Source organism: Haliotis rubra, unplaced genomic scaffold (assembly GCF_003918875.1).
Source record: "Haliotis rubra isolate DU_JTF1 unplaced genomic scaffold, ASM391887v1 Scf101, whole genome shotgun sequence".
Classification (NCBI taxonomy): domain Eukaryota; kingdom Metazoa; phylum Mollusca; class Gastropoda; order Lepetellida; family Haliotidae; genus Haliotis; species Haliotis rubra.
Genome location: NW_025764904.1, coordinates 1,653,004 through 1,670,590, shown reverse-complemented (window position 1 = coordinate 1,670,590; position 17,587 = coordinate 1,653,004). Strand labels below are relative to the sequence as shown.

The window sequence follows — 17,587 nt, the reverse complement described above, 5'->3', positions numbered from 1 at the left end:
ATCACTGGGTTGTCTGGTCCAGACTCAAATCTTTACAGACCACCATATAGCTTCAATATTTATGAGTGCGGCGTTCAACAACAAATAAACAAACAAATCTGTTGATATATCTATAAATAGCAAGCTGTGTTTCTTTTCTTTTGCAGCAAAGTGCCAGGATATATTCGTGTATTAGCACCGAAGGGAAGTCTAGAAGTACATGAAGAGGCATGGAATGCCTATCCTTACTGCAGGACAGTGATAACGGTAAGCTGTTCATCCATATCTCACCTGAAACCTGACCCACTGAGTGTAGCTTTGGGTAGAAGCCTTCCAGCTCCGGCTGACTTGACTAAAGACCCGTGAAGATCCAGCTTAGAATTGGTCTTCAGCGACCCATGCTTGTCGTAAGAGGTGACTAACGGGATCAGGTGGTCATGTTCGCTGATTTGGTTGACACATGTTGTCGTATCCCAGTTCTGTTGATTGATGCTCATGCTGTTGATCACTGGATTGTCTGGTCCAGACTCAATTATTTACTGCAGTCACTATATGGCTCAGATAATGCCGATGCGACGTAAAATTCAACTCAACAATTATTATTTACAGACTGCCGCCATATAGCTGGAATATTGCTGAGTGTGGCATAAAACTAAACTCACTCACTTGACTGAAAGCTCTGTGAGTGGTGAACATTAGTGGTGCAACGATATGGCAATAGAGACTTGTATTGCAATACGAGGCTCACAATACAATGCATCGATATACAACTCCTGTATTGCAACGTGGGATTCAAGTTACATTGATATAAACATTTGAACTATAACAAAAAACTGTTCAAGACCCAGTTTCTGCAGAGTTTCTTGTATTATCTGTTTGGTCAATCTGCTCCAAGCGTATGTGTTTCTTTTCTACAATATCCTATTTACCTGTGAGAAATATTAAACAAACTGTTTTAGGGCTTTGATTCACCTGCTGGAAGTGAGAGAAAATGAACTCATGAAATCGTATTGCACCCATATTGTGGGGATATGTATTGTATTGAGACCTCACTGTATTGTTACACCCCTTGATACTTGCAACGTCCTTCGGAAGATGAATTCAAGGAATGTCTGTGTTTGAGACAAGGCTGAATGCTGGGCAAGGTATTTTCGAAGCTGTTACATCGCTTGTCCATTAGTTTAGGTATTAAACATCGCCTTGGAGTGGTTTATGAATTGGATGAAGAAACTGGTCAGCTTATTATTATCACCCGCAACGCTTTTTGTGGAGGGTATTATTTTGGACTTTGTCTATCCGTTTTTTCCAGAGCAGAACTTAAAAACTGTACAATATCCCTTCACCAAATTTGGCACAAAGATAGGTCTGGTGGTGAACTGGTGCCTTTTAGTAGTTTTTGATATCTGAATTAAAAAAAATTGTTTTCGTTTCCATGGCAACAGGTTTGACTTCGACTGAAATTGGTGGTAGTGATCTTTTCTGGAACAGAAATTTAAAACCTGTCAATAGTCTCTTTCCACTTTGTGGGTATCCAAGAACCTAATGACATAAATCAACAGAACCACTCTATATCAACATTACTGAGGTACATCAAACCGTACATTGGACATAGTCGTATCTAGTTGACATATTCATGAAAAGTATTTTACCATTGTGGGGGATAATGATGACTTTGTCTTCTTGTTTCTGTTCAGACATCTGTTGAAGCAAATAGTCAAGTGACTCTATTGTTCATTTTCCAGAATCCGGAGTACATGAAGGATGCTTTCCATATTGTGATAGAAAGTCTCCACTTACCGGACAAGGGGAACACAGCTAATGTGAGTATCTGGAACAAGCTGCCTGGTCCTTCAAGGGGCGGTGGGGTAGCCTAGTGGTTAAAGTGTTCTCTCGTCGCCCGGGTTCGATTCCCCACATGAGTACAATGTGTGAAGCCCATTTCTGGTGTTCCCCCCACCATGATATTGCTGGAATATTGCTAAAAGTGGCGTAAAATCCGACTCACTCACTCATCATAAGATATGAAGTTCGTCAGGCATTGTCGTATGTCCTGCCTTTTGGTATAGTATTTGGATACATCTGAATCTAGCCGTAAAGATTCGGGTTAGGAATTGGTCTTCAGCAACCCATGCTTGTCGTTAGTGGCGACCAACGGGGGCGAGTGGTCAGGCTCGCTGACTTGGTTGACATATGTCAATTGTGTAGATGGATGCTCGAGCTGTTGATCACTGGATTGTCTGGTCCAGACTCGATTGTTTACAGACCGCTACCATACAGCAGGAATATTGCTGCGTGCGGCGTTAACAATAAACACACAAACAAAACAAAAAAGAAACCAGTTAAAAGTATAAAAAAAAGCTATTGTCATCGAACTGTTACCATGGTTTTGGAACATTTCATTTGGTAATATGTTTCAGTTTCTGTATTTCATTGTTAGTATGTCATTTTGTAGATAAAAACATGTTTCAGAACATATGATTTCATATGTAGGCTACTTTATCCAGAAAGATAACGCTATATGGATGAACAACTTCTTTATTACAGTGAGAGCAACGTTTCGGTGTAGGTTCTAACACCATTATCAAGCAAGGTGTTAGAACCTACACCAAAGTCAGGGGTTCAATTTTTTTTTAAAGCCACTTGCCACAGGGCAAGTAACTTCAAGAAAGTAACTTGTCCTGGCCAATTTTCCACTTGCCCTGATTTTTATGACATGATTATAATGATGTAATTATGAAAGAAGAAATCAACATGGTATTTGATGTTAATGTTCACTGGACTATTTATCGAGAAGTGATAAATAGCAAAGAAAGATAAGTCTACTTAATTATCATTGCAAAATTTAATAGCTACATTTTGAGCAGATATGAAATGAAATCCAAGTTTATTTGCAGTTTGAAACCATAAGCAGAGATTATCTAGTAGCCCACGGACAAGTAAGATACCATTATTTGATTGCCGGAAATGAAAACTGACTTGTCCCGGGCGTCGGGTAATAGGATTTTTGAACCCCTGAAAGTGTCATCTCCGTGTAATAAAGAAGTTGTTCAACCATATATAGTTATCATTCGTTGGTGGTCCAACTTCTAACTGCCTCTCAAAGAAGTTACTTTATCTGAAAATATTGAGCAGGTGCTTTACTGTTTTCCTTATGTGTATTCAATTCCTCTTTACCAGGCCCATCGACTGACTCCTGAAGAACTGAAGCACTTGGATGTCTGCAATATTGATATAACTGACAAAGTTTCCTCATCGGTAAGGACTTCAAACATATTCAGGAAGGTAGTCATGGTTGCATTGTTCGGGTAGGATCTCCCATGGAGAATCTGTGGGCAAACAGTCTTACTGAGATGTGGACTGGGTGCAGGAGATGATTTGTCAGTGCATTCGGATACAGATTTCCTTGAGTTTACATAACAGAGACTCCAGACTCGCTTGCCTCTAGGGACTCAGTAGTGTTGGGAATTGGTATAAATAATTGGTTAGCGTCATTTATCAAATTTCATGGTTATGTTTCTTAATATAAATAAAAAACGTGTAGTTCTTTCTGGGGTTTTTGTGTGGCAAATTGCACACAATTTCTTGAAAATTTTACATCTTTACAGGATCACTGATATGTTAAGAACATAAATTACCTGGACTCTTTAAGATAATTTCAGTCATGACTTGGAATGAGTTAGTAGTGCTTATGAAATGTAACAGACAAAACCAACCTTGTGAAAAATATTGTTAATGCAAACAAGTGTTCCAAAATAGTTTGTGTTCGATTATGAGAAAATATGATCGATTGCTAGGTCGTTTAGTCATTGCGACCAATTAATCGCACCACCCCTAGACTCCAGTTTCCGTTACTTACAGACACCAGACCTACTCGATAAGGGGCCAATGCTCGCTCCCTCCCTCCCTCCCTCCCTCACTCCTCACTCACTCACTCACTCACTCACTCACTCACTCACTCACTCACTCACTCACTCACTCACTCACTCACTCACTCACTCACTCACTCACTCACTCACTCACTCACTCACTCACTCACTCACTCACTCACTCACTCACTCACTCACTCACTCACTCACTCACTCACTCACTCACTCACTCTTTTTTCAGCGCCCCAACACCCAAGTCTTACTTCTGAGCCCAGAATCGAGGTGTACTTATTTACAGGTCCACACTCACTTTCAAGGAATTCAGCTTTCCTTGGGTGGTTGGGGAGGGGGATATTTCTGAAATTTTATGGAATTATTTATTTTTGTCCTACATGAATCTTTTGAACTTGTCTCTAAGTCATTTTTACATTTGTTTACAGGACTACAAGAAATCCACTGATCCGAAGTTATTCAAGAGTCAGAAGACAGGAAGGGGCCCATTAGATACTCCCAACTGGAAGGTGAGGCAGCCATTAAAATTTGTACACGTGAAGATCTGGGTTAGAATGGATCTTCAGTAACCCATGGTTGTTGTACAAGGCGACTAACGGGATTGCTGTCTTGGTTGACACATGTCATTGTATCCCAGTTGCATAGAACAATGCTCATGATGTTTAATCAGTGGATTGTCTGGTCAATACTCGATTATTTACAGACAGCTGCCATATCAACTGGAATATTGCTGAGTGTGGCTTAAAACTAAACTTACTCACTCACTCATTAAAATTTGGGGCAATATGACCCACAGCAATGATTCAGCTACATCAGGGATTACCCAGCTCTGATAGTAGTTTAATTTAGAGACAGTATTACTTGATAGTAGTTTAATTTAAGACATTGATGAAGTGTTCAAATTTTATTTGCTTTTGCAGGAAAATGTTGACCCAGTTATGTGTGCATATAAACTGGTTCGGGCCAAATTCAAGTGGTTTGGTCTGCAGACTAGAGTTGAAAAAATGATCATGAAGGTAAGAGAACTGTTCTTAAAATTGCACTTTTCTGGTATCGTGGCTGTATAACTTTCTGTAGGACAAAAGGATGGTAGGGTAGCCTGGTGGTTAAAGCATTTGCTCATTGCTCGGAAGACCTGGGTCTGATTCCCCATATGGGTACAAGCATCAGTGTGTGAAACCAGTTTCTGGCGTGATATTGTTAGAATTGTACTTATGTTGTGTAAAAACATAGTCACTCGTACTTTCTCCTTCCTGAAGGTAAAAGCTTAAAGTACAACCAAGATACAACTTGGATGGATCTTAAGTAAGGCTGTGCAATATAACCGGTTTACCGGTAGTTACCGGTTCAGACATGAAAACGATACGTATTGAGATACGCTGATTGAAAACCGGTATTTTGACATGCATTAGGAAAACTTTGTAATACTCGGAAATATTCAAATATTTTTCCTTATCCTGACTCATGCTCTTTTGCTTGTCTTCTTCTTCTTGCGAACATAGTGGAAACACTTGTATCTCCTAATTGAAGCTCCCTTCAATGTATAATCACTAATTAATACTCACCATGACTTGCCTCCCTTTGTCCCAGCGCGGGAAAGGTGGCGCGCCACCCTCTGGCCACATGCTTCACTCTCTCCTTCTTCGCCCAGTGAGCAGGATGTGAGAGCACCTGTGTCTCCTTGCACACTATATCCTTTGATTATTCTTAGTTTATTACCTCTTATTCCTTACTAAAGAGGTGTAGCTAGTATCCTTTAACAATATGTATTGATTATTACTCGTAATTCTACTGTTTATTCACGGTTTTCCGTGATTGTTCAGCCTAGTTTACGTGGATGAAAATCTGTACTGTTTGTAGATTACGTTTTCTGCTGCTGATCCGCATTTAATATGTCCTAGCTGTACTCACGCCTGCAATGCGTTTACTTCACGTTGCAGTTACTGTATTAATTTATCCATTTCTGCATTTAACAAATATCGTTTTTGCGTCTTGAGACGTGCAGCAGATAGGTCACGTAAACAAGCCTTAGGCATGGCCGATACATCGGACCCTCTAGCCAGTCAACTGCTGTCGGACGACCCCCTCCCGTCTGGTGTTCCGCTAGAGATTCGCCGGAGGAGGGGCGTGGGATGCAGTCCGCCGCCTCCAAGAAGCGTCCTGCTTCCCCAGACATCCCGTCTTCGCAGCAGAAGTCTAAGAGGGCATCGACTTCGTCACAGCGTAAACTCCGTACCCCCAGGGCAGCGCCGACCTCCAAGGGAAAAGATAAGAAGCCAGCTAGAGCGTTCTCAGCGAGATTCTTCCCGCGCCGCTGAACTGGGCCTGTATGGCGACCAGCCGATCATCATACCCGATCTACATACAAGAAGCGACCGGTGTCAGCTACAGTAGCGTCAGCAGAGATCGACAGGCAGCCTGATGTCTCTACACTGATGTCTGACGATCATTCTGAGGGGCCCTTGTAACATCGCAGAGAGGGCATCGACGACATCGTCGCAGACCATCCCAGGCGACATGAAACAGAAGATCATGCAGATGATGGAGGACCGTTACAGACTGCAACCAGCCCAGAAGGACCTCCGCGAAGGCACCAAGCAGAGCGACTGCCCAGAGGGACACTCCGTCAGCGTAGCGGCCACGACCAAGCCACCTTCGCGAAGGAAGTCACAGTCTACCTCCAGGAAGGACCCAGATGAACAGCCTGCACGAAGGGTTAGAAGATCATCACCTTCCCGGACTCGGAGGATCATCACTCTTATAAAGATTCCAGAAGGAAGACTTCGTCGTCCTTGGACTCAGACTCGGACCCCGACTTCACGAAAGCCTTCGCGAAGGTCAAGCCGTCACTCCCCAGAACGGACACAGTTAAGGCTTCACGAAGGGCTTCACGAAGGACTCCAGTAGCAGGTTCTAAATCATCTTCGTCCAGGCGATCATCTGCAGATTCCTCAAGGGCTTTAGCGAAGCTATCAGCGTTCACCTCACAGATCTCGCGAAAGTCCAGGCGCAGCTCATCAGGCCGATCACCAAGATCATATCGTTAAGCCTGCGCCGTTCACCTCGCCGATCACCTGCGCCGATCACCACATCGATCTCCACACAGATCGCCACACAGGTCTTCACAGAAGTCCCAAGTCAGGTCTCCATTATCGTCTCCATGTACAGCGATAGAACCATATATACCGCCATTACAAGAGCATCAACCTCTTATGGGCGATCCCATTACAGAAGGCGATGGAGGCATCATCTTCTCAGATGCTGAGATCACGATACTGGATGGTAAACAACCTAGACCTTTCTTCACCTTCCAAGAGTAACAACTTCGGCGCAGACTTATTTGATGAAGGAGGGCGATGCTGATGCCATCACCTTACCACCCGATCGACCCGATTGCTGCAGTACCCGAAGAATTTGGACTCAGCCTTCCACAAAGCCACTAAAGTCCAAACAGCACATTTACCACTGTTCCATGCTAACAAGTTTTCAACCCACAACATGGAACCGTTCCTCAAGGCACAAGACATAGGCGACAACTACAAGTTGATCAATGATGTCAAGAACAAGAACTACAAGATTGGCGATCGCCAAAGTTGGTTCAGCTAGAAACCATGACTAGGCGAATGTTCTTTGGCCTTAATAGATCTAGAGCGATCAATGAGACTCTTATCACCAGATTTCGTGACACGACATCTGAAGATGATAGAATGATTTACTTTCGGCCCTACTTATGCAGAAGAAGGACCAGCAGTTCCTTACGGATCATCTCACATCAGTCTCAGCAGCCTTAACCTTAGCCCGTCGTCAAGGCCTCCCAAGCTTCCTGCAACTGGGGTGAGCAGTTTACAGCTCCACTCTATACAGCCCGTGGTCTGCTCCATCCATCTTCGATGGAGGAATAGAAAGTCTCCAAGGAAGTCACTAAGGATTCCAGAGAAGTCCTTATGATTAAGTCAATGGATCAGCTAGCCAGCGTCATCAGACAGACTTCACAAAGATATTCAGGGAAATCTAAATTCACTGGATTACAGAAACCGCGGGATAAAAGATAGCCAGTTCAGGGGAAGAGATTCTTTTAGGTAAGCCCATTTGGCAACTACAGAGGAGGATCAGGAAGAGGCAGGGCACCCAGAGGCTCCCGCAACTATAAAGCGCTGAAAGTCAGGTTTGGAGCGACTGGAGTCTTCCACCCCAGCCGTTCCAGTACAACCGTCACAAGTGGGTGGGCGCCTTCAACTATACTGGGAGAACTGGGGAATGTTACAAGACCCATATGTCTCCAACATTCTTCATCACGCGGATATCATTATCCAACTAAAAGGCCGCGCCTCGCTGACAGTCAACCCTTACAAGTTCGACTTCCAGACACAACAACTACCAAAGTTAAGAGAGGCCATTACTTCCCTCCTGAACAAGCAGGCCATAGAAGTACTAGATCAAGTAAACATCGAACCAGGTTTCTACTCCCCAGTTTTCCTAGTACCCAAGAAAAACTCCAAGGAGAAATACAGACTCATCTACAACATGAGCACGTTCAGCAGAGATTATCTCGCCAAACCACCGAAGTTTAGCATGATACATCTACCCCAGTTACGGCACTTTAATCCGTCCATGGATTACATGGCCAGTATAGACCTACAAGATGCGTATCTACACATCCCGATACATCCCGAATCCAAGAAATACCTACGATTTACACTGGACGGGCTGCATTACCAATGGAAAGTACTCCCATTCAGAATATCATCAGCCCCATGGTTATTTACAAGAGTAGCGAAACCCATCGTCACCTACCTACATCGTCAAGGGCTACGCAGTGCGTTTTTACCTCGACGGACGGGATACAAGTAGATCAAGATCCACAGCGTCTCAAACTACAGTTAAACTACATCATCAAGCTACTAACACAGCTGGGATGGTTAGTAAATCTACTCAAGTCGGACCTAGTACCTTCACAAGATCTGCAGTTTCTAGGCATTCGATTTATCACGGACGCTCAACCGTATCGTCGTTCCAGAAGACCGCTGGCTCAAGATCCAACAGACCATTCCACCAGCTACTCTCTCCGTTACCACTACGACAATGGCAGAGTCTATTGGGTCTCCTCCGTCAGCCCAAGACTTGACACTAAGAGGCAGGCTACAGTTCGCCCATTACAGGTCTTCATCAGCGCTCATCTCGGCGATCTACAACCATTCAGTCTACCGGTACACCTCAGACCTCATCTACTATGGTGGACCAGCAGGTCGAATGTCTGCGAAGGCATCTATTTAACAGAGCGAATTCCAAACCCATCTCTATGTAGGCAGCGTCGGCTCCAAGGTTGGGGAGCTCATCTCGCCAACCCGGACGACATCAGGCATATGGAATCAGCAAGAAAGCAAGCTCCATATAAACATGTTAGAGATGAAAGCGGTAATCAGCGCCATCGTCATTGGAGTACCATTCTCGACAGGCACATCTGATGATTCATACCGACAACTCAACAGTGGGTATTATGTGAACAAACAAGGCTTAGCGAGATCATCAAGCCTATTGACTGTATGCTTTCAACTGTTCGATCTAATCAGCGATCTCAACCTACATGTCAGAGCATGTCACATTCCGGAGCCAAGAATGTACTAGCAGGCGCACTCTCGGCCACACCTACGGCACCGACAGAATGGATGCTCCATACAGAAATCTTCGCACAGATTATCAAACAATTAGGAGCACCGCTAGTAGACCTATTAAGCCACTCGATTCAACAATCAGCTAGCGACATTACAGTATCACCTGTCCCGGATCCACAAGCATGGGCAGCGGACGGCTCTAAGCATATCCTGGGAAGGCCTAAGCGCGCGTGCGCGTTTCCGCCAGTGCTAATCCCTCAAGTGTTACAGAAAATCAGACAAACACAGAGGCTACAACTAACTTTGGTGCAGCCCTACTGGCCAGCCAGAGCGTGGTTTCCCATTCTAATTCAAGAAATCGGACAACCAACACTAAAGCTACCAAAGCGCTTTCGAATCTACTAGTACATCCTCACACCAAACAAGCATGCGAAACCCAGAAGTGTACCAACTTCGCGTATGGACTGTATTAAAGTGTGTTTAAACAAGAGAGGATATTCTACAAAGGCGGCAAAAGCAGTCACGCTTGCTTTGCGCTATTCTACTCGTGTAACTTGCGACGACAAGTGGCAAAGTTTGAAAACTACGCAGCAAAAATTGGATTTACAGCGAGATGCTACACATCCACAAGTGGCTGATTATCTGTGTTACCCTCGTCAAAATAAACATTTGAAGGGCTCGACATTGTCAACATATCTTGCGGCGCTTAGCTCGGTCGTTACCATGAGAGCGGGTGTCAAGTTAGCGAAGGCGCCAGAGTTACTTCGCCTTGCTACACGCTCTTTTCGTTTGGAAGATCAGAAAGTGAAATTCGCGGCGCCAGCGTGGGATCTAAATATAGTGCTTCAACACCTCACAAGTGAAAGTTATGAACCGTTAGATTCAACAAACTTTGAACTTCTCACTCAGAAAACGGTTTTCCTGTTATCGCTAGCTACGGCAGCCAGGATGTCTGAAATTCACGCACTAGATTACGAGAGGATTCAGTTTGATGACAATCACAACACAGTGCACATGGGTTTCGCGATGGGACTTTATCGCTAAGAATCAATTGCCAGGTCAACCAGACAGATTATTCCATATCCCTGCACTATCCTCGATTCTCGGATCTCAAGATACGTTGGACTTATCTCTATGCCCAGTCAGAGCTCTCAAAATCTATATCTGACGTTCCAAACCAAAGGCGCCGACATCTCAAGCGATTATTCATCCCTTTAGCGGCGACAAGTCAGACCGAGGTCTCTCGTACCACCATATCTATATGGATTAGAACTGTCATACTGCGCCTACACAAGGCGGCTGGACTGGACCCTCCAAGAGCAGCAAATCCTCCGCGAAATCAGAGCCTTAGCTTCCACGCTCGCTACACGGTAACTGCTCACTAAATACCATCATGGAGGGATGTTTTGGAAATCCGACATGGTGTTTGCTAATCACTATCTGAGAGATATCACCACCGAGGACGTCTCAGGTATTCACCATTTCGGTCCTATGGTCCTCGCACAGCAGTTGACAGTCCCTCGTAGACGATAAGATAGTCTTACGAGATTATTATGTATATTTATACATGTATTATCTAGCTTAAAACTCTACAGAGTTGTTAGGGCTATTGATATACCTAGCTTAAGTCTAACCTTAAGCTCAGTACTGATATTATGTATATTTTGGATAACTTCTCCATGTTGGAGTAGTATATATACTTATTGCTATGTTCATAGTATGTTTTTGTATAGTAATACCCCTTTTTATCCATGGCAGTGTATAAATTTATAGTTATAATAGCAAAGGATTACAATCAGTGCCATTATAAGTTCCCGTCAGGGGGTTATTACAGATATATATATATATAAAAATCACTAATTAATCTGGTAAATCCAAAGTCTCTACTCTTTCCCACCTCCGATTCCGTCGGATACTACAAGCAAAAGAGCATGAGTCAGGATAAGGAAAAATATGTAATTTTTAGAGTAAAATTGATATTTTATACTTATCCTGACTCATGAGGTAAGCCCTCCCATCCTCCCCACATAACACTTTGGATTTCCCCGAAAATTCAAGTGTTGGGCTCGAAAAATAAGGAGAGAGTGAAGCATGTGGCCAGAGGGTGGCGCCACCTTTCCCGAGCTGGGACAAAGGGAGGCAAGTCATGGTGAGTATTAATTAGTGATTATACATTGAAGGGAGCTTCAATTAGGAGATACAAGTGTTTCCACTATGTTCGCAAGAAGAAGAAGACAAGCAAAAGAGCATGAGTCAGGATAAGTATAAAATATCAATTTTACTCTAAAAATTACATATTTCCATTTTTCCCACTGGAAGTCATGCGATTGTTGTAAAATGATGACACCCAATAACAAACAATTACTTGGACCTATGTTTAAGCATGGCAGCAGTTTGGTTTGAAAAAGTTCACGTTTTTATTGTGTCAAGCAAGCAGTGTGAATTTTTTGTGTTTTTGCTTTATAATAAAGCATTAACTCGATTATGAGTCATCTTTTGTTAAAAAAACAACTTCTTGCAATATATTGCAATACATATCACAATATATGATTTTGCATCGCAATATATCGCAATATGAAGATTCTCTGCAATTCCCACCTCTAATCTTAAGTCATTGATGAATGTTGTGTATGTGTATAAACATGGAAAATGGTGCTGTTGTACAAAGCGGTCATAGTGCTAAGGTGACCGTAACTGTCATACCTTAACATGGACTTAAGGTAGTCTTAGCGCTAAGGTTGTTTTGTACAGCGGTACCCTGATGTGAGTCTTATCTATTAGAGTCAGAGAAGTGTTTTGATGAGTTAATACAACTGAATCTTGTTCTGCTTCCAGCAAGAGCAGCGTTTGTTTACCAATTTCCACCGAGAGGTGTTCTGTTGGATGGATCAGTGGTATGGTTTGACAATGAGCGACATTCGGGCTCTGGAAGATAAGACCAAGGAAGATCTTGATAAGGTGAGTTCACACCAGAATTCCTGCAACTTCGATTTAACTGATGTTTGTGTGGACTGACAGCGATTGAATTTCTGTACTGTCCCAGCTAGTAATCCATTCTTTGGGAGATGGGTATTTTATTAAAAAAATGTGGTGTTTGTTGTGGAAGGTGGGATGTTTTGTGGGTGTGGTTTTTTTTAGGGAAGGTGGTGTTTTGTGGACGGTGGTGTTTGTGAGGGAAGGTGGGGTGTTTGTGAGGGAAGGGTGTATGTGAGGGAAGGTGGGGTGTATGTGAGGGAAGGTGGGGTGTTTGTGAGGGAAGGTGGGGTGTTTGTGAGGGAAGATGGGTTGTTTGTGAGGGAAGGTGGGGTGTATGTGAGGGAAGGTGGGGTGTTTGTGAGGGAAGATGGTGTATGTGAGGGAAGGTGGGGTGTATGTGAGGGAAGGTGGTGTATGTGAGGGAAGGTGGGGTGTATGTGAGGGAAGTTGGGGTGTTTGTGAGGGAAGATGGTGTATGTGAGGGAAGGTGGGGTGTATCTGAGGGAAGGTGGGGTGTGTGAGGGAGGGTGGGTTGTTTTGTGGACAGTGTTATGGTGAGACTTGTCTGGATGAAAATCACATAATTATGTTCATGTAATATTTGAATGATGTCCTTAACTGTTGCAAGTAACTCTTTGGCAGATGATTATCTTCAAGTGACATTCAGGTAAAATTGATGTGTTTTCCTTGTAGAGTCGCCGTACGGGTGATGTACGTGGCACATCAGCAACTGATAATTGAAGATGGTCATGCTTAGCAAGTTTTCCCATCGTCTGAGTGCTGCAAGAGCGACACATCGTCACACCATTCACAGAGCATAGACTTTACTCAGCCGCAAACCATTTTAGTCTTTTGTTATTTATATTTCCTTTGTTTTTACATCCTGTTGTGTGATGTTAAAAGGCTTTACTTGTTGCTCTCTGTTTAAAAAAACTGCCAGTAACCATGGCAACTGATAGTGATATACGAATAATTATTCCACTTCACATTAATGCTGTGATTTAGAATCATCACTGAATGAAATTTAAAAAAAATGTTTTTCACTACAAAGTATATTGTCAAACCTGAAAAGTTCACTGAAACAAAAAGTGATTTGAAATTTTATTAGCACCATATACATATGAGAGAATATGAGGTCGAAATATTAAAAAAGGTGTACAATTTGCCCCTTGATTTAACGAAAATAAAATATCAACGAAAATAAGATCAGTACAGATGAAAGTATTGGTTGAATTTAACACAAGTTTGTGGAAAAACAGTAATATGAAGTTTTGTACTTAATGGTCAAACAAACATGAATCAGAGATAAGTTGTAAAAAAACTTTCAGGAACTTGTTTAAACTTCACACATAATCATGCTGCCTGTAAACTATTCTATCATTAATCGACACAGCATATATCTGATTCTTTTCAGTTTGAATGCCAGTCTGTGATGCCTTAGCGTTTCTGTTCTTTGAGTACAATCATGATGAGTTAAGTGTTGTGTAGCACACTCCTGGATTAAAGCTCTATTTTAGTAAATGATAGAACATGACTTTGATACGACGTACTTAGAAAATGCTAAATTTGCACCTATTTATTTATACCTATTGCTCTGCGAGAGTGGTAAAGAGTAGGGGTGTCACGATATACCTAAATCACATGTTGAGTACGTATCATGATACTTCAGTGATGTACCAATAGACAGTATGTATCATGATAGTTTAGTTTCTGCCGTTTTCACTTCTGTGTTCCAAGTGGGTTGGGGCGGTGGGGTAGCCTAGTGGTTAAGGCGTTCACTCATCAACGCCGAAGACCTGGGTTTGATTCCTCACATGGGTACAGTGTGTGAAGCCCATTTCTGGTGTCCCCTGCTGTGATATTGCTGGAATATTGCTAAAAGTGGCGTAAAACCCGCTGGTATGACTTCAACTTCTTCGAGCATCATATCAGATTTCTCAAAGTCGTTTAGTGATGCTAGTTTCAGCAGATCTCAGGCAGTTTGACTTTTTACATAAAGTATGCATTCTTTTTGTCAAATTATGAATCTATACATGGGTAGTTGCATCGCCAGGTGTACGTTTGGGATACATCGGTGAGTCGTGACACCCCTAACATACACCCAATGATAGACATGTCTCACTTAACATAGGTTATGGCACTGTGAATATTACTGATATGTGTGCACTAAGATATGTATGTAAATTTGTATGTAATTGCTGTGTCCAGTGTTTGCAGAGATATACATTGACATACGTCCACCGATTCAGAACAAGACAATGTTACATGTACAGTGGTAGAACTCACTGGCTCTTATACCTTGATCACATAATTGCATAGTCATTGGTTTGGAGCAAAGCAAAGAAAGATTCGGGACATTTTTCTTTGCAGCCGAAACCAAGTTTGTTCAGGTACGCTGTAGGCAAAACACATTTGCGGCTTTCATAAATGGGGTGGAGGTTGTGGGTCACAGAAATTTAAGCATTGCGAGTAAGTCCTAACATTTTAACTATACTTAAACTTTATTGATTTATCTGTAATAGAAAGTGATGGACTACATTTTCAAAAATACTAGTTCCTAAAATTTATGAATTAACTTCATAGAATGTCGAAAGTTTGTGTGAATGCCTTAATGCTTTTGATGAAACCACATTGTTGACACCTCACTGTGATGTAATGAGATGTTACTGGTTTTGTAAACAAGTCTAGTGTTAAGATTACAATGGCCAGAAGGCATTATTGCAGATAATATGGGAGAAATATGTGTGCACCATAAAAAAGTGTTCATCAGTCTCATTGCCTTACAGTTCGAATCTTTTTTGAAGTGATCACAATGAATTATTTGTATGTGTATAACTGGTGTAATGCTGACATTGACTGACTCATGTTTCAAGTAAATCTATTTCCTGTATGTGTATGTCGGACATACTGTTCATGTAATGACAAGTATGATGGACTACGTGTACTGTGTCCATGTAAGAATAGATCTCGGGAGGAACAGAGGCATCGTAGCTTGCTGTGCAGAGTTGCGTCCCTTTGCGTACCAGGATCCATTCCAAGTGTCCTCTTGTGAACCTCACTCTACCAGCATCATGCCATGTTTGTGGGTAACTACGAAATGGTAAATGTCTTCAGCCGGCATCACTTCAAGATCCCGATATGGAGACAGTCCGTTATGTTTATCCAGGCTCACACCTTGTGTTCTAGAGCTTCTGTTGATAATAAAAGCACTGCAAGTACTGTAGAGACTTTGTTTGCAAACTCATGACAACCCGAAAAGTATTTTCTTATAAACTCTATGGTAAGTGTACAAAAGCTGAGAGGGCACAGTTAGGCTGCCTAATAGTTAAAGCGTCCACTTTTCACACTGGAGTTTGATTTCCCACATGGGTACAATATGTGAAACCCATATCTTGTGTCCCAAGTTGTGTCTTTGCTGGAATATTGCTAAAAGTGGCATTGAACCAAACTTCACTCTAGTTGCTGAAGTGGCATGAAGCAAAGATGGATTGTTGGATCAGAACATCCTTCCCTAAAGTGATCTTACCGCTAAGATGATCGTAACTCCCATACTCTAACATAGACTTACGACAATCATCGTGCCAAGATCGCTTTGATGAACAAGCCTCAGGGTGCCATTGGACGATGTCATCTCAGCACTGACGTGAATGTAACTCCCTTACCTTAACATAGACCTCAGTTTTAGCGCAACGGTTTTGTACAATGACACCCTGGTTTGATAATGTGGTAATAAGATCAGAATTGTGTCATTTCTAAATCTGCAGAGGAAACTGATATATTTATTGTAAGTACATGGTCATATCAGAAGTGTTAATATTGAGACTGGGCCAGGCAGGATTGTAATTGTAGCGCAGACTAGGTTTGCGAAGACTAAATGTCATTGCCTGTAATGTAACCTAATGAATAAATGATATGGACCATTATCTGCCTTCAGGTTGCGTTGTGTTTCATACAGGTTTTTTGTTAATGTTTGTTGTTTAATGCTGCAGCTATATGAAGGCATTCTGGAAATAATCGAGTAAGGACCAGACAATTCAGTGATCAACAGCAAGAGCATTGATCTATGCAATTGGAATACGATGACGTGTCAATCAAGTCATCAAGCCTGACCACCTGATCCTGTTACAAGCATTGGTTGAACAAGCAATTTTACAGCTATATGAAAGCATTCTGGAAATAATCGAGTAAGGACCAGACAATTCAGTGATCAACAGCAAGAGCATTGATCTATGCAATTGGAATACGATGACGTGTCAATCAAGTCATCAAGCCTGACCACCTGATCCTGTTAGTCACCTCTCACAACAAGCATGGGTTGCTGAAGACCCATTCTAACCTGCATCTTCAGGGGTCTTGTGCTAAATACAGACTGGGATGGATACGTTTTAAGCTGCATCTCCAACACAGATGTCAAGACAGCTGGTACTCATATCTTGAACTGGAGGTTACGAGCAGACGTGTGTGTTCTTTCCTTGACAAGTGCCATGCATTAATCCACTGGGAAAAACTTTTACCATGACACTTCCCAAAAGGGCAGACATCTTTAAGGGTCAACATAGTTTTGTCTAAAACAAATCACATTTGTCACACACATACACAATTTCATTTGGCTGGCATGGTCATCGTTAAATGCAACTTACACATATTGACAGGTGTTTGTACTTGAGACACCTTTTTCAGAAGTTGTGTTAAATGTGTGGTAATTATGGAAAATTCTTGACAAGGTTGTGTAAGAAATAAGGGCCAGAAAACTTGGTTCTCACTTTCTAGTCCTCCACGATTGTCCAGTGAATAAGTGCGAGTGAATTTTCAAAAATAAAACATTCAATTAAATTATCAAATAGTATACGTAAACAATAAATTTAAACCATATTTTATTCAGTATCAAGCTATATATGGATACTTACTACTGATTTAGGTGAGTACAATGTATTTACATATTTTATTTAATATGAAAATTCTTTGGAAAAGTTCATACTAATTTTGACCAAAAAATATTAATGTTTGCATCAGTTTTTTGCCAAAATACAAATTGGGGTAAATTAAGGTTGGCATCTCTGCTAGTGGTTAAAGCGATGGCTTGCCACACTGAGACATGGGCTCGATTCTCCACATGGGTACATTGTGTGAAGCCCATTTCTG

General features: G+C 42.1%; 1 protein-coding gene across 1 annotated transcript in view; it reads left to right on the top strand.

Annotated features, from left to right (window-relative positions):
• LOC124268678 (phosphatidylinositol transfer protein alpha isoform-like) overlaps nt 1-16,368 on the top strand; it is a 32,951-nt gene extending 16,583 nt beyond the window's left edge. Inside the window, exons 4-10 of the mRNA XM_046703651.1 lie at nt 147-246; nt 1,722-1,799; nt 3,157-3,234; nt 4,286-4,366; nt 4,778-4,873; nt 12,305-12,427; nt 13,139-16,368. Coding sequence (XP_046559607.1) covers nt 147-246; nt 1,722-1,799; nt 3,157-3,234; nt 4,286-4,366; nt 4,778-4,873; nt 12,305-12,427; nt 13,139-13,186 — 604 coding nt within the window. The 3' untranslated portion in view covers nt 13,187-16,368. The remainder of the gene's footprint in view (nt 1-146; nt 247-1,721; nt 1,800-3,156; nt 3,235-4,285; nt 4,367-4,777; nt 4,874-12,304; nt 12,428-13,138) is intronic.
• The last annotated feature ends 1,219 nt before the right edge of the window (nt 16,369-17,587 follow it).